The following is a 24,338-nucleotide window of genomic DNA, read 5'->3' as shown; positions in this document are numbered from 1 at the left end:
GTAAGGGGACTCCGAGAAATAGAAGTGAGAATTTAAGGGTTTCAGCCATAAAGAAAAGACTAAGGAGAAGCGGAGCATATGCAGAAGAGGAAACGGGAAGTAGGGAAAGAGCGAGAGGAACCTTAAGCCAAGGGAGAGTGATCAAACTTGTCCGGGACAGGAGGAAGGCACGCCCAGAGGGAATTGGCTGCTTTAAGGACAGCCCCGCCCCCTGAGTGACGCAGAGTAGGCCCTCCGCGATTGGCTGCGGTCGGAGGGCGGGATGGGGTTGCTAGGCGCGGAGGGGATCCGGCGGGCCCTGGCGGCCCGGAGTGCGGAGCCGCGGGAGCGGAGCCGGGGTTAGCGGCGCTGCTGGAAGATGGCGAGCTGCTGGGACGCGCGGCCGCCGTGGCGGCTCGGCCGCCTCCCGCTGCTGCTGTGCCTGCTGCTGCTGCGGAGCCCGGCCCGGGCAGCGCACATCAAGAAGGCGGAGGCGACGACGACGACGACGAGCGCGGGCGCCGACGCAGACGAGGGCCAGTTCGACCACTACTACCACGAAGAGGAGCTGGGCTCGGCGCTGAGGGAGGCGGCGGCCGCGGGGCCCCCGGGCCTGGCGCGCCTCTTCAGCATCGGCAGCTCGGTGGAGGGCCGGCCGCTGTGGGTGCTGCGCCTCACGGCCGGCCTGGGGCCGCCGCCCCCTGACAGCGACGCGGGGCCGGATGCGGCGGGGCCGCTCCTGCCCGGCCGGCCGCAGGTGAAGCTGGTGGGCAACATGCACGGCGACGAGACCGTGTCGCGCCAGGTGTTGATCTACCTGGCCCGCGAGCTGGCGGCCGGCTACCGCCGCGGGGAGCCGCGCCTCGTCCGCTTGCTGAACACCACCGACGTGTACGTGCTGCCCAGCCTCAACCCCGATGGCTTTGAGCGCGCCCGCGAGGGCGACTGCGGCCTCGGCGACAGTGGACCTCCCGGCTCCAGCGGCCGCGACAACAGCCGCGGCCGCGACCTCAACCGCAGTTTCCCGGACCAGTTCAGCACCGGCGAGCCCCCGGCCCTGGACGACGTGCCGGAGGTGCGCGCCCTCATTGACTGGATCCGCAGGAACAAGTGAGTGTCATCCTCCCTCCGCCACAAGCCACGCGAGCGTCCAGGGCCACAGGCTGGGTTCCGCACTCAGTGGGCGCTCAGAAGGTACTTTGAGGCCCAAAGGACCGGGGGTCGTTAGGGTGGAGGGCGACCTCCCATCACGGGAACTGGGCCGCATAGCCTCCTGTCCCGCACATTGTCCGAGAAGCGCTGCCCAGAGGCTGTCATTTGTTCCACGGGTGCAAAGAGAGCAGTTTGGCTGGAGAGGAGGCTCCTTTCTGGCATTCTGGTCCCTGTTTTCACGGGACCATAGAATATGAGGGATGGAGGAGACCTTAAGGAATAACCTAGGTTAGCTCACTCCTTTCGTAGGTAAGCTGTCAGGACTGCGATTATCGGATTACCGTAGGCGCTGTGTTAAGCCCTTTTCGTGGCCACAACCTGAAGAGATAGACACCATTGATAGCCCTGTTTTGCATATGGGAAATTGAGGGTCAGATTGGTTAAATAATTTACACAGTACAGAGTGTAGCTGGGACGGAGACTTAGGCGTCTTGTTACTCAGTGCTCTTAGCAGCCATAGAAGGAGACTGTAGCCCAGAAATGATAAAGGACACTCCCGGGTCTTCCTCGTGGTTGACAGAAACTGGTTCTCTTCCAGTCTTTATTACCTCTGACTCAGCTTAGGAGCATATGGATATGGTTGGAGAATTTGCACAGGATCTGGAACCTTCATCTGTGAGCCGCTTCGTTTTAGACTCTCTGAAGGGTTTCTGATGTCATTTGTGCACTTTATTAGTGGGCCAGGACTAAATAGCTAATTGTCACACTTACTATGCACTTTACATGGTATTAAGCACTAAATGGGATTTAAAAAAATAAAAGCATGAGGACCTCAAAAATTGGTATATGACAAGAGAATGCTATAAATATATATACCCAGTTAAACTTTACGTGAATTGTTCCACAGGCAAAAATCTGTGTGGGCTGCAATAATAGGGATCATCTCTGTGGAAGAGGTAGAACTTGAACTGAGTCTTGAGAGATGGGTAGGATTTTCAGCAAAAAGGAGGAGAAAAATAAAGGAAGAGGGAACTTACTCCAGATGGAATAATGTCTGAAGTGAGCATGCACGTCTTCCCTTTTTCAAGGGTCAGTTTTGCCAGCATATCCCTATTTTTTGTCTTCATAAGACTAATTAATCTCTCCATCTTGATTTGAAGATTTCTGAGTGACAGATAAAAGTAATAATGAACAGAGAAGTTTCTCTGTGGGCATTGGAATCATCTCTTCTACAAGATTTCAGTATATTTAGCACCTAGAAAATTCGTGGGAATTGTGACAATTCTAGATTCTTTTTATCTTCCACCTTTCACTTTACTCCTTTTGCGTTCCCTTATAAATATTTAATTTCCCATATGCTTTCTGGGGAGATTTTTTTTTCTTTTAAAGATAACCGTGACATGATCACTAAACATTTGCGTAAGAAATCCGACTTTAATGTACATCTTATTGTCAGAAGCTGATGATGACCAAGGCTTTTCTGAGATGATATATCATGCACACTGTTTGCATTGCTTAAATGACATGCTCAAAATGCCCTGTCACGGCCCTTGCAGGAATGTAAATTCTGTGACTAGATTTTTCTCTTTAGTATTAGTTCTGCTGTGACCAAAAATGAAAATGAGCTTTGTCTAGGATCCAAGTCAGCTTGAGGCTATACTGAACGCTTTAAACTTTAAATCTGGAACCCAAAGTTTGCTCTCTGGCTAACTGTTTCATATCACCAGTATTTAATGATTATAAATTGTGGTCTGGACCAGTTAGTTCAATGATAGGAGCTTGTGAAGATTTTTAAAAGTTCATCTGTGTCAGTTGGTATTTACAAGGAAAGTCGTTTTATTCTGCAACTATGGACTACCCTAATCATTCCCAAACGTTCTTCAAACGTGTAACTCTAACCAGAAGAGAAAGTAGACAACTACATAGGGTGAAAAGTACATCCATCCATCCTCAGTCTTCAAAAATTAACTCAAAATGCTCATTCTTTAATGATTAATCAGTAACAAAGGACACTGATATGTGAATAAAATTAAAAACACAAGCACACACGGAATTTCAGACTGATGCTTAAATATAGACTCAGCTTTATGGATGGGAAATTTGAAAACTGCGAACATTAGTCTGAATGGGGAAATTAATGACCTCTTTTAGTGTATTTTGTGAAATAAGTCAGTTGAATAATTTCTTGATACCCTATTTATTCATCCAGCTATATTAGAAATAGATTTTTGTTGTTATTTTGAACATGTAAAATTTTCAGACTCATGGCTTAGGAAAGTGAAGTTTGTTTTCTCTGTCTCATTTTATACTTCACAGAATGGGTGTTTTTAAGAACTGAGACATATACTTAGGAAAATACACAAAATTTTAACTCCCTCATTAAAATAAAGATTTTACAATTTACTTGACTCCCATATTTTTGTCACACTGGACTTCTTTAATTAAAGATATCTGCTTAGATTTTAATAGATTGGCATATCGATTTTTTGGGTATGTTTGTGAAAAGCATTATTATATTGTTGGGGTTGGGTGCAGATTACTTCTGGAGGCTTGTGTGTATATCTACAATTTCCTGAATCTTTAGAATTTAGTTTATCAGACATGAAATTCTCTTAATTTTTAAAAGTTATTTATTTTAAAAATAAATAACTGGAGAGCATAATAAAGTCAACTTAGAGGTTTATCTTTTAATATCTTGTTTGTAATATAATATGTTTAGCAGCTACTTTAAATCTTATGCAAGGAATAATATATGATGCTAAAATCAAGTATGAGAAAAACTTCAGAGAACTGATTTGAATGGAAACCATACAGTACCTTTCAAGTAAAATTGCATTGGTATGCAAAGTTGGTTTGACAAAGACTGAAAGCCGTATGGTATCACTTTCTCTTGAAATCCTCATTATGAGAGTGGCATTGGTACTTTTAAAACTGTGTAAGTATAGTAAAGAAAATCTAATAATTGAATTTTATCGCTCAAGTAGATTGCAAATATTTCACTGTACCAAAATTACCACATTTGCTTAAGCCATTTTAGTAATATTTCTGAGAAAGGTTGCAAGAAATGTTTAACAAAGTAAAAAATAGCATTTAGTAGAGAATTTTGGAATTTAAAATTTTAAAGTATGTAATTAAAGTAGCATGTTTCACTTATTTAGAATACTCAGTTATCCATTTTATTTCACTAGAATATGAATACCTTGAGGGCATTTTTGTGGTGTTTCTTCTTCACTGAGGTTTTCTCTAGTGTGTAAGATGTTTGGTACGCAGTTGACACTCAAGAAAATGTGTTGCTGAATGGATTGCCTGAACTGGGCCAGCCTTCTTGTAACTCCCAAAGTCAGTAGGGAGAAAAAAATTATTTTATTCATACAAACTAGAAAATAAATTAATACCTTGAGCTATGGGGGAAGGGTAGGTAAGTAAGGTGAAGTTAAAATGTTAGAATATTACTTAATTTTTTTTTTTTCTGTGTCGTTGTGTCACCCAACGCCTGGCATTGGAAGTGAGGAGTAGAATGGTAGTCTGTAAGGCAGTGATTCCCTAAGCAGGTTGCCAGCTCTCTCCAAAGAGTGAACATTTGTTGAGCAGTTGCTATAAAGCTGTCATTGTGTTGGAGATGTTTCACATATGTTATCTTATTTAATTCTCAGAACAACCCTGGAAAGCAGGTCTCGTTATCTCCATTGTACAGATGAGACAGAAACTATAGGGTTCAATGAATTTAGAGGCAGTAACTTCTCTTGATCATATTGTTAGTGAGATGTACGTCTGGGAGACCGAATGTTCTTACCCGTTTGGCTGGCTCCAAAGCCCATGCTATTGCTGCTACACCAAATGGCATTCTCCTCTGGTGTCTGGAAGAGTGCTAATGATAATTATATTCGTTTTTAATTAGTATCTTTTCATATTCTATACTAGTATTTAATCACTGCCTTAATGGCTAGATTCTATCTATTGATGAACAGATTCTGTGTCATTTTCATTGTTTGGTCTCTGGGGTGGTGCTGATCATACTTAACGTAACCTTTCAAATTAGACGAATCATTTCAAGCCGATAGAAATAAATGTTATATATCAGGCCCCTGTTAGAATTTCTGTGGGTCAGTTCATTTCAACCACAAAAAGGCAGAAGCAAGAAAATCCAATTTAAAGTGCAGAGAGAAAAAGTGTTTAATCTCTACTCATAGTAATGGTTTAAATTGTCATATGAGGGAGAGATGTATAAATAGGACTTTAGCATGTTTTGCCTTTAGCTTTCACCATAAAAGGCACATTTCTGTATCTATAAATTCGACCAGATTGTAAATGTATTCACTTAAAAGTAGAAATATAAAACAATACAAATGTTTCTTTTATAGGAGCAGCCTTGTCTCCATGTCAGTGTATTTTCTAATGGCCCAATCAGGAGCCTTGGGCCTAGAAAGAGAGCTGCTTTTACAGTGATGCAGTGAAAGACTAGTCTTTTATGTGCCGTATTGTTTTTCTCTGAAAGCAGCTCAGTGTGTCAGGTTCCACCCCCACCCTCCCCACCCCCCACAACTCTGAGTCTTCTCAACTGTGGATGACTTCTCTCTAGAAAATGTGAGTTTAGTGTATTGTGAACCCGGAATAAGGTAAAATACATCCTGTTTTTAATTAGACTCCCTATCTTAAAAATTTCTTTGGATAGTAATATAAAAAGCATGAAAGTTATTAACCTAACTAATGTATTCAGCCACTATTTATTTATACAAGCCACGCTTTGTACGAAATTAACACATTATGAAATATAACTATTAGATTGATTTGTAGGAAACTGTCATTTTTGTAGGTCAAAACATGATTGAATATTGGCAGGTTCATATTGTTCAACCTAATACATGAATTTGGAATTCCCTGAATAAGACATCTCCTGAAACTTTAATTTATACTCTGTTATCCAGCTACTTTTTCAATGATGGGGGAAATTTTTTTAAGTTATTGGGAGTTAATTTGAACTGTAAAAACTATTTGAAATTTTTTATATTGATAGTGCTTTCTTTCCATTTTGTTTTTTGTTGGTGCTGGTGGTGGTTTACTTAAAACAGCTGATAGAGTTGTCTTCTAGGTCTCAAGAGAGATACTAAGCTTATTTATGAAAGAGGTAGAATTTTTAAACACATGGTATTTTTATGCTTTTTTAGGTGATATGTGATGTGGTTGTATTTTCAAAGGTTTGTGCTTTCTGGAAATCTGCATGGTGGCTCAGTGGTAGCAAGCTATCCTTTTGACGATTCTCCAGAACATAAGGCCGCTGGAATCTATAGCAAAACCTCAGATGATGAAGTATTTAAATACTTGGCAAAAGCCTATGCCTCAAACCACCCCATAATGAAAACTGGGGCACCGCATTGTCCTGGAGATGAAGAGGAGACTTTCAAAGATGGGATCACAAATGGCGCACATTGGTATGATGTAGAAGGTATGTAAAGACTGAATTTGCTATATTTTTCCCATTGTTCATTTAGCTTTCTTAAGTATACTCTGAGTGGAAAAGAGGAAACTTGGAGGAATTCTGATGTTTTTAAAACCGTCTTTTTTTAAATTTTGAAATTTAAAAACCCACAGTAAATTTTGAAAGAAAACTACGCGAACACCTACATATATAGCCTTCATTTAAATTCAGCAACTGTTGTCTTACCTCAGATGTTCCAGCGTGTTCTCTGCGTGCCTCACCCTCCCCCCACCACATTCTCTTTTGCCAAACCATCCAAAAGTAGATTGCAGATTTCATGACACTTCACCTGTAAGTACCTCAGCATATGTTTCCCAAGTCCAGGGACATTGTCTTGTATAACCATGTACCATGACTGTACCTGGGAAATCAACAATAATTCAGTATCATCCCACATGGTGTCCGTAACTCAAATTTCCTCTATTATCCCCAAAATATTCTTTATAGCTCTTTTTCCTCCAGATCAGATCCAGTCAGGGTCCAAGAATTGCATTTGGCTCTTGCGTTTTTTTTTGGTTTCCTTAATGTAGTACAGTCATATCACCACGCTCTTAATGACAGTTAATCCTTTGAAGAGTTTAGACCAGTTGTCCTACAGAATATCCCATATTATAGATTTATCACTTTCTTTATAAGATTCAGGTCACATTTTTCCAGTGAGACCATTACATAGATCACATCATATCAGGTGAGGCTGCTGGTGGCCAAGTTGGACAGCTTGGTTAATGTGATGACCACCGGTGCTCTCCATTTTATATAAAGGCACATTTTCCTTTTGTATTTTAATTTGTGGGGTGATCATGGAATGCTGTTGTTTTTAAATTGTGGTAGCGTGTGTGTGTAGGTGTGTATCTCATAAAATTTGCTGTTGTTACCATTTTTAAACGTAGAATTAAGTGGCATTAATTACATTCGCAATGTTGTACAACTATCACTGCTATCTATTTGCAAAACTTTTTCATCATCTCAAATAGAAACTCTGTCACCATTAAGCAGTAAGTCCCTATTCCCTTCTCCTCAGCCACTGGTAACTTCTTTTTTTAATTTATTTTTCAATTGCAGTTGACATACAATATTAGTTTCAGGTGTACAACATAGTGATTAGACATTTATATACTGGTGATGTCTAATCTACTTTCTACCTCTGAATTGACCTATTCTAGACATTTCAAATAACTGAAATCTTATAATATTTGTCCTTCTGTGTCTGACTCATTTTACTTAGCATAGTGTTTTCAAGGTTCATCCATGTTGTAGCATGTACCAGAATTTCATTCCTTTTTATGGCTGAGAAATATTCCGTGTATGTATATGTGTACATTTTGTTTATCCATTCATCTGTTGATGAGCACAGGGTTGGTTTTACCTATTGGCTACTGTGAATAATGCTGCTATGAATGTAGGTGTACAAGTAACTGTTTGAGTCCTTGTTTTTAAATCTTTGGGGTATATACTCACGAGTTGAATTGCTGGGTCATACGGTAATTCGACAAGTATGTTTAGTCTTTGAGGAATCCCCAAACTGTTTACTACGTTGGCTGTACCATTTTACACCAGCAATGCACAAGGCTTTCAATTTCTCATGGAATGCTATATTTAAACGAATTGTTTAAGTAAGCTTGAATTGTTTACCTTTTCTTTTAAATGTTATAAAAACAGCTATTGTCATTTTTAAACTTTTGGTTTCCTTTGAATAATAACTATTTTGTTTTTATATCCAAGCTTAGAGTGTTTAATTAAAAGTAAGCTGAAGGACAAGTCAACCCATGGAAATGTCATCAGTATAAACTTTTTCTCTTAGAATCTGCCCATGATGAAATGTCACAGGTCTTCCTTTCTTTTTTAATGGCAGTTAGTCACATTATAACGTGTCTTATGACATTTCTCTTATGTGCCTTCATTTAAACTTTTGAAGTACTCTTTGACTTTTTATGTCAAGCCACATGTATTCAACTTGGTCCCTATGTGTGAGGATTCGATACTTTCTAGAGTTTTCTGATTCCCCTATAGTTTCTACCAGTGTTTCTTATACATAGTCAGCATCTACAAAGAAGTTTGAAATATTTAGAAGCAAAACTTTCTTCCTATAACAATTAGGGGTGATTTGAAAACCATTTAAGCTTTTTATAGGTAAGGGACATACTTTAATGTTTAATTTTATTTCAATCTTCAGCAAATATATTTAATAAAACCTGACTGCTTGAATGAGTGGTTTTATGATATAGGCAAGTTGCTCCATTATTTGAGATATTGTTTAAAATAATGGGTTAAAAATAATTTATTTTTCCTTTTTGGAGAATGTTGTAAAAGGTTAGGACGTTATTTCTAATTATATGGGAGATAAATCTGTGTTCCACTATTTAAAAAATAAGTGTTCTGCCTTCACAGTAAGATTATTCAGTTAAACCAGGTAACAGATTTTTCTGATTCTTCAAACATCTGAAGACTCTGTATTTTGCTGCTGCCATTGATGTTGTTTTTATGAGCATCAGCTTCTCTCCTGTTTTAGCTGAGTGGTCAGACATATTTTATGTTACATTATTTCTACAATAGCTAGCTTATATCTCTTCCTACCTCAGCAATATTGAGCAGTTCCAGTAGTTTCACAGGGCAAATTCATTGTTTATCTTACGTGAGACTGCATAAGTAAGATGTTGTAAGATGTGAAACCTTGTGACTAGGCATGTATTCAGACCCACACTGATGCTTTATGTGACATATTTAGAAATTCTAGCTCAAAGAAGTATGACTTTCAGAGCGGAAAGTGTATATATTAATCTAGTCCAACTCTTTTGCACTATAGGAGATGAAGGCCTGAGAGAAGAAATATTTTGTGAATACCTTGTGCAATATTCACTTAGCAGGTATTTACTACGTACCTGCCACGGCCAGTACGCTGTCTTAGGTGATGGGGATATTGTGGGAGCAAAACAAAAACAATTCCTGCTCTCAAGGATCAGTCAGTGTACTAGTAGTGTGATGTGAGCTGATCTGGCCTCACCATCTTCACCTTCAGGGTGGACTCAGCGTATCTAGCTGCCTATGTCGGTGGGCCTTGCTTCTCTCAGACAATCTCTCAGACCTGGAGGATGCATGTAGGCAATGATTATCTTAATAAGCCTTGTGAATAGTCGTGCTACTCTGCTAAAGCTTGTGAGAGCTTAAGTGGAACTTATTCAGGGAGCAGGCCTTCTTCTATTTTTTTTTAACCACATTGTGCTGATTTATATGCCTTGTGTCTGTCATTCTTTATTATTTTCTTCCTTCACGGTTTTGAAGGCATTATAAAAACCATCTGATGGTTTATATGTTTATTCCAAAGCAAACAAATTTAATGAAACTGAATTGTAGTGTGAGTCAACTTTTAAGAATTGCCTTCTTTCGATTGATATAATTTTAAAAAGACAGGTAATCCCACTTTATTTTCCTGCAGATACAAGTGCTCTGGAAGACAGTGTAGTGTAGTGGCTACGAGTAGAGCTTTAGAATCCTGCTGCCTTGGGTTTGAATCCCAGCTCTGCCATTGTAGCTGTGTGTGTGAGTGTGTGTCAGTGTGTGTGTGTGTTTCTCTCTCTCACACACCCACCTTGGACAAGTTAAACAACTTCTCTAAGCCTCAGTTGCCACATATAAAAAATGAAGACAAATGATAAGTACTATCTACCGCATAGGATTATGAGATCCAAGTGAGAATGTATGTAAAGCACTTAGCCTAGCACCTGGCACCAGGATTACTTATCTCTGGCAGAATTTGAATTTCATGAGGAAGTTCAGTTTTATTCAGTTTCCTATTTCCAGCACATAGAACCATGCCTGGTATATAGAAGGTACGCAATAGTCTTTTTTGAACTTTTGAATAAATGAATTCTTGGCATCTGAAACATGAGTACATAGTTATTTAAAATCTTGGGTAGATGATTTTCAGACTAGCTAATCTTACAAAAATGTAAAAAAATATTCCTAATTTTGTTCCTACTCTGAGAAAATAAGCTTGTCTTACCGGCAGATCCTAGATAGGAGTAAATATTTTTCAGACTTTTTTTATTGTGACCTGCCATATAAAATACCTTTCAGACATTTATGTACCTTTCACATATATGTGTACATAAAACTGAAACGTTTTCATGAAACAATACTTACCTTTGCAATGTATTCTGGTATTATTTCTAGTCTCTATTTCATTAAACAAAAAAAGCTAATCTCAATCCACTAATATATTTCACAATCCATTAATGGGTCATAACCTGCAGTTTAAAAAAAAACAAACAAAAACACTGTTTTTGGTCACTCTATGGTAAAATTGATTTATTTTCATATTCTTAGAGGAATAAAATACCTTAAAAGTTGCATGTGTTAACCCACTACTGTATTTAGGGTTTTTGTTTTGTCCTATCGTGTTTATACATCAGTCATTTCCAGTGAGGACTGAGCCAGATGCTTATCTCCGATGACCTGCTTTGAGATCGCCTTCCTCACAGGTGAATGAGCACTGAGATAGGAAATTGGTCCGACGTGTAGTTGTCAGGCCTATGCGTTATTCTTGTGAGTCTGTGCATTCCACGATTAATTAGATCTGCTGCTGTAAGGCTTTCTACTTAGGTCTTTTTAAACCACTACTAACTTGGGCCTGAGTCTTTTCAAACTGGTAATTATTTTCCTCCTCTGAAAGAAGAAGAAAATGTTCTGTGATTTATCAAACTTTCTTCCCTCTCCTTTTATGCTGTGGGCAGAGAGTTCTGAAATGTGACTAGATAGCATATAATGTAACTCATTCAGATTTTGTGTGTGTGAATATAAACTCCTGTGACCATGTGGGCCACCATTCCCTGCGTAAAGTGGAGGTCAGACTGAGTAGCACTGATTAATGTTCTCTAACTGAGGTATATTTGGCTAGAAGTAGATTGCTGACAGAAAGGGAAGAGCATGGGGAAAATAATTATCAAACTATTTTGAACAGTATAGCGGGTTATATTTGGTTCAAAAAATGGACTGGAAAGCTTCTTTTTAAAGAGCATTTTCTGTGTCATTAAAAAGAGCATTATGGATTAATCCACATGACACCCGAAAATTAGAATCTATTTAAAACAAAACAAAAAACAAAACAAAACAAAGAATCGAATGGACAGTGTAGAACTGAAAAAAATACAATACCTGATGTTAAGAAATAGGCAAACCGTGTACAGCACAGGGAATAAAGTCAATAATAATAGCTTTGCGTAGTGACAGATGGTTACTAGACTTGGTGGGGTGATCACATCATAAGGTATATAGATGTCAAATCACTTACATTGTACATCTGAAACTAATACGATATTGTATGCCATTATACTTTTTTTTTAATTTATTGGGGTGACAATTGTTAGTAAAATTACATAGATTTCAGGTGTACAATTCTGTATTACATCCTCTATAAATCCCATTGTGTGTTCACCACCCAGAGTCAGTTCTCCTTCCATCACCATATATTTGATCCCCCTTACCCTCATCTCCCATCCCCCACCCCCAGTATGACATTATACTTTAATAAACATTTTTTAAAAAGAAATAGAGAAATAAATAAATAAAGTAGGACATTTTATACATGCCTTTCTCAGTAATTATTAGATCATGAAGACAAAAATATCAGTAAGGGGGTGGCTGATTAGCTCAGTTGGTTAGAGCGCGGTGCTCTTAACAACAAGGTTGCCTGTTCAATCCCCACATGGGCCACTGTGAGCTGCGCCCTTCACAACTAGATTGACACAACTACTGGATTTGGAGCTGATGGGTCTGGAAAAACACACTTAAATAAAAGTTTTAAAATATATATATATTTTTAAATATATATATTTATATATATATTAGTAAGTGTATACACACACACACACACACACATATTAGTAAGGACACAGTAGATTTAAATACCATAAATAAACCAATTTGACCTAATGAACATGTAAAGAATACTGTCCTCATATCTAATTTTCCTACAGAATCTGTTTATTAATTTGAAGTGTAATGATAAGTAATTTATCATTGGTCACAGTTCTGGAAGATGTGTCTGGTTTTATTAATTAATTTGTTTTTATAATTACATATTAAAAGCAAAGTAGCAAATTCACAAACACTTAAAGCCTTCTCATATATTTGCTTGTTTTACATTTTAATAGGATGGAGTCTAAACTTCTTAGCATGACCCTAAAGCTCCCTCAGTCGGAGTCTGCTCCCTTGTCCCCTCGCCTCTGCACTTGTGTCCTTCCCTCAGAACATGAACCTTCACACAGTTGGGCTGTTCTGTCTGGAAAGCTTTTCTCCAGTTCAGCTGTAACCTCTGAAACCTCCTCTGTGGCAACTGTCACTCTCTTGCCTTCCTAGAGCTGTTCGTTTATACCAATGCTTACCTACTTGTGTTAATGGTTTGTTTTGTGTCACCTGCTGGAGTGTGAATTCTTTGATAATAGGACAGTGTGTGCTTTTCATTTTGGTATTATCTTTATAGAAAATACATTGGCTGGGAAAGAGTCCTAGAGAGAGAGACTGGGGAGATTTTTACAATGATTTGGAGTGAGGCTGTTTTTGGAGACAAGGGCTTTATGCATAGAGGTGCTGTGGGAAGGAAAAGGGAGTATGAGATACAGTATATAAGAAATTGTGCGAGAAAAATGCAGGTTGACTATCAGACAGTAGAAGAGTGTTAAGGAGAAGAAAGGACCCAAAGATACAACTTTGACATTTTGAACCTGAATAATTAAGAATGATAATGGAATGGGAAAAACTAATTGAAAGAGAGTGTGTGTGTGTGTGTGTGTGTGTGTGTGTGTGTGTGTGTGTGTCTATATATGTGTGTTCTCTTTAGATGGAAGAGGAATGAAAATGGGAGGTGGTACTTGAGGTACTAGTTACAAGTACCCAAGGGGCACTTGGGAAATAGGCTCTGGAGCTTGGGAAGGCGGTAAAGATGATGAAGAGATTTAGGAGTTAGGAGAGATGCAGAAAGCATATAGCAGTGTGCATGATTTTGGAAATTGAATTCATATTGTTTCCTGGCATAATTTAATTACTTGAAACAAGAAATTCAACTAGAATATATGTAGTCATGCATTGCATAATGACATTTAGGTCAATGACAGATGGTATATAGGATGGTGGTCTCATAAGATTATAATGGAGCTGAAATAGTGACATTGTAGCCATTGTAACGTCATAGAGCATCACTCACCTGTCTGGGTGCTGCCGGTGTAAACAAACCTGCGCTGCCAGTCGTATAAAAGTGTAGCGCGTACAATTATGTACAATGCATAATACTGGATAAGGATCACAAACAACCGTTTTACTGGTTTATGTATTTACTATACTATACTTTTGATCATTATTTTAGAGTGTATTCTTTCTACTTACTGAAAAATTGCTGTGAAACAGTCTGCTGGCAGCACCTCACACATCTTGTGTTTACCGAGCCTCTTAATTGCATCGTTTTCTCTTGTGCTTGATTTAATCTCGTGTTGTTTTGTACAGTCACATGCTCTACAGGCTTGTAGCCCAGGAGCAATAGGCTGTACGATAGAGCCCAGGTGTGTAGTGGCCTATAGCATCTAGGTTTGCGTAAGTGCATTTTGTGATGTTCCACAATGATGAAATGGCCTACCAACACGTTTCTCAGAATATATACCTGTCATTAAGCAGCACATGGCTATATGTCCATCTAGTTACCTATCGATCAAGCTATTGAGACTCCACAACACACACACAAATGGGTGCTTTTTCACATCCAAAGTGAATGTACTTCATACTGGGTTTTTTTTTTTTTTAAAGAATGCTGAAAGTTCAGATATTCTCAGCTTATTGTTCATGTTTTGAGAATTACTGTTGCTAATCAGCTGTATAAAGTGTATTTGGTCTTACCTAATCTTATACATTCAGGAGCTGGTTGGATCTCATTCTGGCTTTTTCTTTCTCACTTTTAATCTGAGTGCTACCTAATTTAAAAAGAGAGCAAAAAGCTAAAACAATACTCAAACAGAATATTTGCTTCTACTTGAGTCATGAGTTTACTTTAGTGAACTGAAATATCACCTAATATAAAATCTGATTTCTAAGAGCAGTGCAGTTGTGTATTTTGTAAAGTGATCATGGACTTATATGAAGGTTGAGAGCCAAATACTACACACTACTTTAGGATTTGGCCCCTAAATCTTCAGATTCAATGTCTAAAGTTAGATGGGCTTTTTCCCCTTTTTTAGATTTAACTCAGGGGGTAGAGAATTGAAAAATGCTTTAAAAAGGGTGGGAGGCGGGGATTCCGTTCAGAGAACTGTGTGTGAGAGAGTGTTGACTCTGTTAGATAAAACTGAAAACAGATGCAGGACTGTGTAATTTAGTTTAACTTTGTAGAATCTTATCACTAGCAAATATATATTCAGTGGGAGTGGTGAAGGAAATGGAGTTTTATAAGATAAGTTGCTCAGAATACAAAGACCAAGTTCAGTTAAGATTTGGTCAAAATGAGGTTGAATTTAAAGACCAGGATCTGGGGAATTTTTTTCCAAGGGTAACCTCTGTGGTTTCCATCCATTTGACCCAGATGTTCCACTTAAAATTCTTTATGAACATCATGCTCATTAGGTTTTTAACAATATCTCAAGGAATGCAAAATCATCACTTAATAACACTTATTATCTATAAATAAATTGTTCATAACACTGAAAGTTGTGAGAACTTCTCACTATCCTTTGAAGTAGTTTTATTTAAAAAATAAACATTAAGCTCCAAATTTAAATATAGAATGGCAAGTGCTTTTCCGAATGAAAAAATACATTGAAGTTTTTTTCTGTAAAAGATTTATAGGATTCTTGCATAATACAGTATGATACTTTGTAGTTGTACTACTGAGGCAGATTGGAAAAAAAACTTGCTGTTTGTCTTAACACGGAAGCATTGATTGTATTTTTTCTGTTGGTTTTCTGCTTGAGACATGAGTGAATTATTAGTGCCCCGTTTTTGAAGGAAGGGTTGAATTTATTTAAGTTCCCCCGTACCCCCTTAAAACTAGCTCTCTCTATAATGAAAACAGTAATAGGGACTGGTTCCATGATTAAAAAAAAAAAGAATTGAGTATCTTAAAGCATATTAAGCTTAATTGTGAGACAGATGGCTTCAAGCAGTTCAATGGGTATGAGTAGATTCTTCGATCAGAAAAGATAGCCACCCATAACCATTAGTTCTGATCACAATTTGTCACAGTACTGGACAGATTCCTAATGGTTACACTTTTAGTCTTATTCTTTGACATTGATAAAAAGAATGAGCATTATAGGTTTCAGAGTACATTGCACTCAAGTTTTTCTGAGCATAGAAAACTCTAGATTGCCAGGTAGGTTTAAAAGCAAATTTATACCTTTTGTCTTCATCAACTCCCAGTGGCTTTCAAATTGAGTATAGGGAAGAAGAAGAGACCACTTAATTTGGATAACTTTAGGGAAATAAATATGCAGATCTTCCATACCTGCTCTTTCCTAAAGTTCGTCTGCCTGAGAGAAATATGTTTGCTGCAGAGGTTCAGTCTCATATTCTCTTCTCCCGCTTGGCTAAAGACATACTTTTCTACCCATCTGAATCACACTATGGTATGTTTACTCAGTTTTACCAACTTTCAGGGCACCAAAACAAAAGGGACAACTTGGTGATTAATAGTATCATAAAAGCATCATTCTAAACTTCTCACTAAAAGACATAGTTTCAGTAACTATTACCTGTTACGTTTATTATTTGTCAAAATTTATGAGACTGCCTTTCTGATAAATTACATACCAGTAGTTATTGTAATCAATCTAAAAGACAAAATATTAATACTTAGAGCATTAAAATTATTGGAAAGTAAGACAAATTTAAATACACATACATACATATGTGTAGATTGAAGTATACATAGATTGATGTATTAAAGTACGATCAGTGAAAGACTTTCAAGCATACAAGTATATCGCATTCAAATGACAATCTTTGGACGAAGTGGAATGGAAGTAAAATTCAGGGAGAAAAAGGGAAGATGTAGATTGCAAATTTTAAATAGATGATTCTATAGATAATCAAATACAGTATTTTTAATTGGATACATCTAAAAATATAAAAATTATATTATTTAAGAAATATTAAAATTTACATATTATTTTTGCAACTATTCAACTTAAATTGTGTGAAGTGTTGCATAATTTTTCAAAATTATTTTAGTAGGAATAAAAATGTTCAAGGTCATTGGTTTAGTTAGCCCCCTGAGAGACTAATGGATAATAGGGCTTACTTGTTTATTATTGTTAGTAAGTAGGACGAATAACACATTCTTTATGTTTTTAGTAAAGTGCTTTATTGCTTTGAAGTACGCCTATAATGAATATTTCACTTCCAAAATTAAAAATTTTCTTTGACTAAACATATTGTTCTGAAATCTGACATTTCATTCTTTAGTCTATGTTGAGCCACATGGCATATCAGCTTAAAAAAAATAAACAAAGGTATTAACTGAATCTGGCAGTAGCTGTAGCTGTCAGCAACATCAGGCCTTTGTACGACCAGTGGTTGTTCTGTTGCAACGAGCTCTAGTTTTGTGTAAGGAAAAAATCAAGACAACGAATCTGAACCAGCTACTTAGTTAAGATTACTGTTTTTCCAGTCTTTGACATTTAGTATTGGAAAAGTAAATGTTAAGTTTAATCCAGATGGCAAATAATGCCTATTTGTAGCATCTCACAAAAATTCTTAAATTATGCATAACTCAGTTAATATCCCCAATTGTTTCCAGTTTTTTTAGATGATTTTTTAAACAAATTTGAAATGGGTGAATAAAGACTTTTTGATATTCGAAAGTTAGGATAGCTTCATTGTTTTTTGTCAAAGTTAGTTTGCTATTCTTCTGAGAATATTGATTGACTCCTATGAGTTTAGAAAGAGATAGATCGAGGTATATATCACACACGACTCACTAATTGCCTTCTGGGAATAGTTCACTATTACAGACTCAGGAAATGTGCCTTTTATGAGATTTCATCAAGAGAAAGCGTCTTTGTAGATAGCTTTCTGTTACCGATGTCTGTGTAATTCCATCATGTTAGAGAAAATATTTTGTCTGATTTTAGTTCTTTTTAAATTTGTTAAGTTTGTTTTATGACCCTGGGTAAGGTCTGTCTTGGTGAACATTCCATGTGTACTTGAAAAGAATGTGTATTCTGCTGTCGTTTGGTGGGATATACTATAAATGTCATTTAAAACTAGTTAGTTGATGGTGTTTTTGAATTCTCTCCATTGCTGTTTCTGTCTACTTGTTCAGTTGATTACTGAGAGGAATGTGAAGTCTGCAATTATAATTGTGGATTTGTCCATTTTTCCTTTTAGAATTACCAGTTTTGTTTCATGTACTTTGAAGTTCTATTGTTAGGTACCACATTTAGTATTGTTAGGTCATCTTGGTGAATTGAACCTTTTATCATTATGTGATCTCCCTCTTTATCTCTGCCACTTTTCCTTGCTCTGAAGTCTATCTGATGTTACTGTAGACACTCCTTCTTTGGATTTGTGTTTGCAAGAATATGTTTTTCCATTCTTTAATTTACCTATACTATTATATTTAAAGTGAATTTCTTATAGACAGCATATCGTTGGGTCTTGTTTTTTTAATTCAGTTTGACAATTTCTGTCTTTCAAATGGTGTGTTTATACCATTTACATTAAATATAATTATTGATAAGTTTGGATTTAGGTCTATTTTTTTTCTTTTTCTGTTTGCTCCGTTTTTTATTTCATTGCTGCTGCTTTTCTGCCTTCTATTGGATTGTCTGAATGTTTAGTAGTTGATTGTTTGAATGTTTATAGTGTTTTTACTATATCTATTTGTAAAGTTTGTTCTGGTAGTTGCTCTAGGAATTACAAGTAAATTAGGAATTTACTTACTTAACATTTCATAGATCTACCTAGAATTAATATTTTACCATTTCAAAATGAACGTACAAATCTTATCTCCATACCTTTTACCCCCCTTTATATTGTAGTTGTCATATGTATTATACATATATACATTGAAAACCCCACCAGTGTTATGATTTTTGTTTTCAACTGTCATACATATTTTAAAGAATTTAAGAGGAGAAAACAAGTTTATTATATTTACCCAGATATTTTATCCGTTCTGTTTATTCATTCCTGAAGTTCCAAGTTTTTCTGTGGTATCATTTCTCTACTGCCTGAAGAACTTTCTTTAGCATCTCTTTGAAAGCAAGTCTGTTTATGACAGATTCTTTTAGCCTTCACTGAGAATGTGTTTTTGCCTTCATTCCCTGAAGGATATTTTCACTGGATATAAAACTCTTGGTTCTGGGTTAACGAGGTGTGATTCTTTTTTTTTAAAAAACATCTTGTGCCTTCTGGCCTCCGTCGTTTCTGATGAGAAATTCACAGTCATTTGAATTGTTGTTCGCCTATATAAGCGTATCGTTTTTCTCTACTTTCAAGATTTTTTCCTTTGTTTTTAGTTTTCAGTAATTTGATTATGAAGTATCTAGGCATGAATTTCTTTGAGTTTATCCTGTTTGGGATTTGCTGAGCTTCTTGAAATGTATGTAAGTTCCTATCTTTTGCCAAATATGGAGAGTTTTCAGCTGTTATTTCTTTGACATTTTTTCCAGCATTAGTCTCCTTCTGAGACGAATTACAAGAATGTTAGATCTTTTGGTGTATTCCCTAAAACCCTGTTCATTTAAAAAAATTTTTTTCTCTATTACATTGGATAATTTGTACTTATCTATATTCAAGTTAACTCATTCTTTCCCCTTGTCATTTCCATTCCTCTGTTTAAGTCATTCAATAAATTTTAAAATTTTGGTTATTGTGTTTTTCACTTCTGAAATAATCCATTTTGTTCTTTTTTCTGTCTTCTGTTTCTTTTATTTCATTTCAAGAATGTGTAATCCTATTTCCTTAGAGCATATCATAACTGCTTTATGGTTAGTTTGATAATTGCAACATGTGTCATCTTGTGGTTGGTATCTATTGATTATTTTTTCCTTGCAAGTTGTTGACATTTTCATGCTTCTTTGAATGTCAAATAATTTTGGATTATATCCTGACATTTTGAATCTTATGAGATCTGAGCCTTGTTGAAATATTATAAACCATAATAATTTTTTGTTAGTTTGTTTGAGCAGTGAATGACCCAGTTAAGTTTTACAAGTTTTGACCCGTCTTCTGTGGGCTGTGATTCCAATGTCAGTTCAATTTTGAAAGCCTTTGCACCGCCTGTTCAGATCTGTCTTGTGTGTGTACAAGTCTGGGATGAGGGCAGTGGTCGTGTTCTGTAGTTCAGTATTCAGTGCTTCTGGTATGCTGTTTAGGGTCAGACTCACACATATGCATTTCAGGGTTGAGCCCAGCAGTTCATAGAAAGCTTTATGAGGTCCCGTTTTTGAGCTCCCTCCTCTCTATAACCTCACTTATATTCTGGTTTCTAAGGTCTCACAAAATAGATAACAAATAAACACATGAAAGGATGTGCAGTATCATTAGTTATCAGGGAAATACAAATTAAAACCACAAGGAGAAACCACTACACACCCAGTAGGGTGCTTAAATGAAAAAGGCTGACCAGTTGCTTGAGCAGCTTGTTAGGTGAAGATTCAGAGCGACTAGAACATTCATACATTGCTAGTGGCAATGTGAAATGCCACAGCCACTTCGGAGAACAGTTTGATAGTGTGTGATCTGCGGGACTAGAGGCCACTGAATGCAGTTTCTTCTCTTGGAATTAAGTCTTATTTTTAAGACTTCTGTCCTTCCCTCCAACTCCCTACCCTGGGAAAATATCTGTGTGTCATTGATTGGAGCTGGCTGGTTACAGTCCTATTAAAGTTACTCTAAAAAGCTGATTTAGATATTATTGTAAACTTGGTGTTGCTCCTGGCTAGTCTTTCTTAATTGCTACCGAAATAGAACAATTAAGTGACAGATAGAAGAATGCTAGGACTCAAGCCTGTGACTGTAGTGTTATAAGTAGTCTACTTCACTGCCTTATGGCATAATTAAAATGTGAGTTGGCCAGTTTTGCAATTCAGCACAGCTATTAAGTTTTACCTATGTAAAAAAACTTAGGTTAGTTCATATTTGCACTGTTTGAAATTATTTCTATGTGTTCTGCTTCCTCACCAAGACTCTAAACTCTGAATGAAAGTATGTCTCTTGCGTATAAATCCCTATAATCTTAGTATAATGTCTTACACACAATGACCATTGTACTGTGACCAATATAGTAGTAAAAATTGGAAAAGGTTGATATCATATACCATGAATAGTATGTGTATGTCCATATGGTATGTACACACCAGTAAGAGTTACCAAAGGTGATTATAGATCAACAATGACTAAATATGACTGGGTAAAGATACGAAACTCAGCATCTCACCAGTTTCCTGCCAGACGCAAACTGAGGGCCAAGATGTTGAAAGATAAGAGAAAGCCAAAGGTGGATACCTTGCCGTCTCAGAAAAGAAGGTTAAGACCACGTTACTGAGCTTGTGGTGGTTATAAACCTGCATATGTTCTGGGAAGAGCAAGTCTCTTTGACATCTCCACGTCGATGCTCAATGGGCATCTCAAATGTAATACATTCACAACAGAAGTCTTAATTTCCTACCGCCCCAACCTCCTTACTTTCATTCCTTCAGCACCTGTTTATTGAAGGACTGCTATGTCCAGGTACTGTTCTGGTGCTTGGATTATCCATCAGTGGGCATCAGAAGTATCTCTCCCCTTGCTTACAATCTAGCAGGGAGAAACGTTTAGGCAGTAAATAATAAACATAATAGGTAAATTATTAAGCTCTGTAGGAAACATACCAAAGTAGGAAAGGGTGAGAGGAATTATGAGTGCTGGACTTGGGATAGTGATAGAAAGAAGTGAGTAGCAACTTTAAATGGGGAGGTAAGGGTGAGCCTCATTGTCAAGTTGAAATTGGAACGAAGAGCTGGAGGCAAGAGTCCAGTAGGGTTATCTGGCGGAAAAGCATTCCAGGCAAAGGGAACAGCTGGAGCCAAGAGGCAAAGTGAGGAGGTGCCTGGTCTATCCCCCCAAGGAGGGCAGTGTGGCTGGCGCAGAGCCAGTGATGGGCGGAGCACGAGAAGAGGTGACAGAGGGAGGGGGTGGCGGAGGACAAACCGTGGAGGGCTTTCGGCCACTGTAAAAACTTTGGCCTTTTAGTCTGAGTGAAATAGGGAGTCATGGTACAGAGGAATAACAGCTGACATCCATTTCAACACAATTACTGTGGCATCTCTGTTGAGAAAAGAATAGAGACGGGCAAAAGCAGGAACAGGGAGATCTGTTAAGAGTGATTGCAGAAATCCAGGCAGAGAAAGGATGGTGGCTTATACCAGGGCCGCAGCAGTGCAGGTGAGGAGAAATCTTTGGATTCTGGGTATACTTTGAAGTTAGAGCTAGCATGATTTCCTGACACTTTGCATGTGGAATGTGACTCCCAGGCTTTTGGCCTGCACAATTAGAAGGATGCGAGAGCTGTTATAACCCAAATGGAAGAGGCTTCGGGTGGAGCAGGTTTGGGGAAGATGAGGCTATGTTGAGTTTGTGATATCCAAGTAGGGATATTGAAGAGGCAATCGGATGTACAAGACTGGAGTCTGGGAAAGAGATCTAGGCTAGAGACAGTAATTTGAGAGTTGTCAGCCTGTAGATAATATTTAAAACCATGGGGCTGCATGAGACACCAAGAGAATAAGTAAAGTAAGAGAAAAAGACCAAAGGCAGAGCCTTATGCATGCCATATCTGTTTCCTTTGTTCTCCTTTATCTTCCCAGTAAATGGCACAAGTATCTGCCTAGTTTCTCAAGCCAAAAGTCTAGAAGTCATTCTTGATTCCTTATAAACAAGTCCTTTGTATATCCAGATCTGTTCACTTCATCTCCACTATCACCAATCTAGTCTCAGCCATCATTCTCTTCTGGTTCATCTCCCTGCTTTCCTTTGTGCCCACCCCCTCCCCAGTCATTTTCCACCCGGTCAGAATGATCTTTTAAAAAGACCGTTCAGATCATATCACATATCCGCTCAGAACCGCCAATGTTCTGTGCAGCACAGGAAACAACAGAGTGAAAAGGCAACCTATGGAAAATATTTGCAAACCATATATATATCTGAGAAGGGGTTCATATTCAGAATATATAAAGAACTACAACTCAACAACAACAATAACAGTAATTCGATTAATAAATGAGCAAAGGACTAAAAGAGACATTTCTTCCAAGAAGATATACAAATGGCCAACAAGCACATGAAAAGATTCTCAGTATCATTAATCATCAGGGAAATGCAAATCAAAACCACAGTGAGATACCATCTTACCTCTTAGGTTGGCCACTATCAAACAAAAAACAAAAACAAAATAGCATGTGTTGGTGAGGATGTGGAGAATTTGGAACTCTTTGCATGGTTGGCGGAAATATAAAATGACATAGCTGCTGTGGAAAACAGTATGGAGCTGCCGTACAAAATTAAAAATAGAATTGCCATATGATTTAGCAATTCCATCTGCGTATATATACAGAAGAATTGAAAATAACATCTTGAAAAAATATGTGCACACCTATGTTCACTGTACATGATTCACAATTGCCAAGGAACAACCTAAATGTCCATTGACAGATGAATGGAAAAAAGAAATGCAGTATATACATAAAATGGAATATTATCCAGCCCCCCAAAGAAAGAAATTACATCTGATAAAGGACTGTTATCCAAAATGTGCAAAAATACTCTCAAGACTTAGCAATAAGAAAACAACTAGATTTTAAAATGGGCCAAAGAGTTTAACAGACACCTCACCAAATAAGATATGCAGATGGTAAATAAACATGAAAAGACACTCCACATCGTACATCATCAGGGAAATGCAAATTAAAACGAGTTACCACTATACACCTATCCAGAATGGCCTCAATCTGGAACACTGACAACAGCAAATGCTGCCAAAGATGTGGAGCAACAGGAGCTCTTCTGCATTGTTGGTGGGAATGCAAAAGGTACAGCCACTTTGGAAGACAGTGTGGTGGTTTCTTACAAAATTAAACTTACTCTTACCATACGATCCAGCAATTGAGCTCCTTGGTGTTTATTTACCCAAGGGAGTTGATAACTTATATCCACACAAAAACCTGCACACAGATGTTTATAGCAGCTTTATTCATAATTGCCAAAACGTGGAAGCAACCAATATATCCTTCAATACATGAATGAATAAACTGTGGGACATCCAAACAATGGCATATTATTCAGCACTAAAAGAAATGAGCTATCAAACCATGAAAAGACACGGAGGAACCTTAAATACGTATTACTAAATGAAAGAAACCAATCTGAAACGGTTACATACTGGATGATTCCAGCTATGTGACTTCTGGAAATGGTACAAACCATATGGAGATCATAAAAAGCTCACTGGTTGGCAGGGATTAATGGGGAGGGAGAGATGAATAGGCAGAGCACAGAGGATTTTTAGGTCAGTGAGACTATTTTGTATGATACTGTAATGGTAGAAAAATGTCATTAGCCATTTGTCCAAACCCATAGAATGTACAGCAAGAGTGAACCCTAATATAAACTGTGGACTGTGGGTGGTAATAATATAGTCAATGTAGGTCCACCAATTTGAACAGATGTACACTCTGGTGGGGGATGGGAGTAATGGAGGCTGTGCATGTGTGGG

General features: G+C 37.7%; 1 protein-coding gene across 1 annotated transcript in view; it reads left to right on the top strand.

The window, feature by feature from the left end:
* The first annotated feature begins 301 nt into the window (after nt 1-301).
* Nucleotides 302-24,338, top strand: part of CPD (carboxypeptidase D) — a 61,928-nt gene continuing 37,891 nt past the window's right edge. The window contains exons 1-2 of the mRNA XM_033089923.1: nt 302-1,089; nt 6,327-6,574. Of these exons, the coding sequence (XP_032945814.1) occupies nt 359-1,089; nt 6,327-6,574 (979 nt within the window). The 5' untranslated portion in view covers nt 302-358. The remainder of the gene's footprint in view (nt 1,090-6,326; nt 6,575-24,338) is intronic.

The sequence above is a fragment of the Rhinolophus ferrumequinum genome, chromosome 21 (genome assembly GCF_004115265.2).
Source record: "Rhinolophus ferrumequinum isolate MPI-CBG mRhiFer1 chromosome 21, mRhiFer1_v1.p, whole genome shotgun sequence".
Classification (NCBI taxonomy): Eukaryota; Metazoa; Chordata; class Mammalia; order Chiroptera; family Rhinolophidae; genus Rhinolophus; species Rhinolophus ferrumequinum.
Note: the sequence above shows the minus strand (reverse complement) of the source record. Positions and strands in the feature narration are given on the sequence as shown.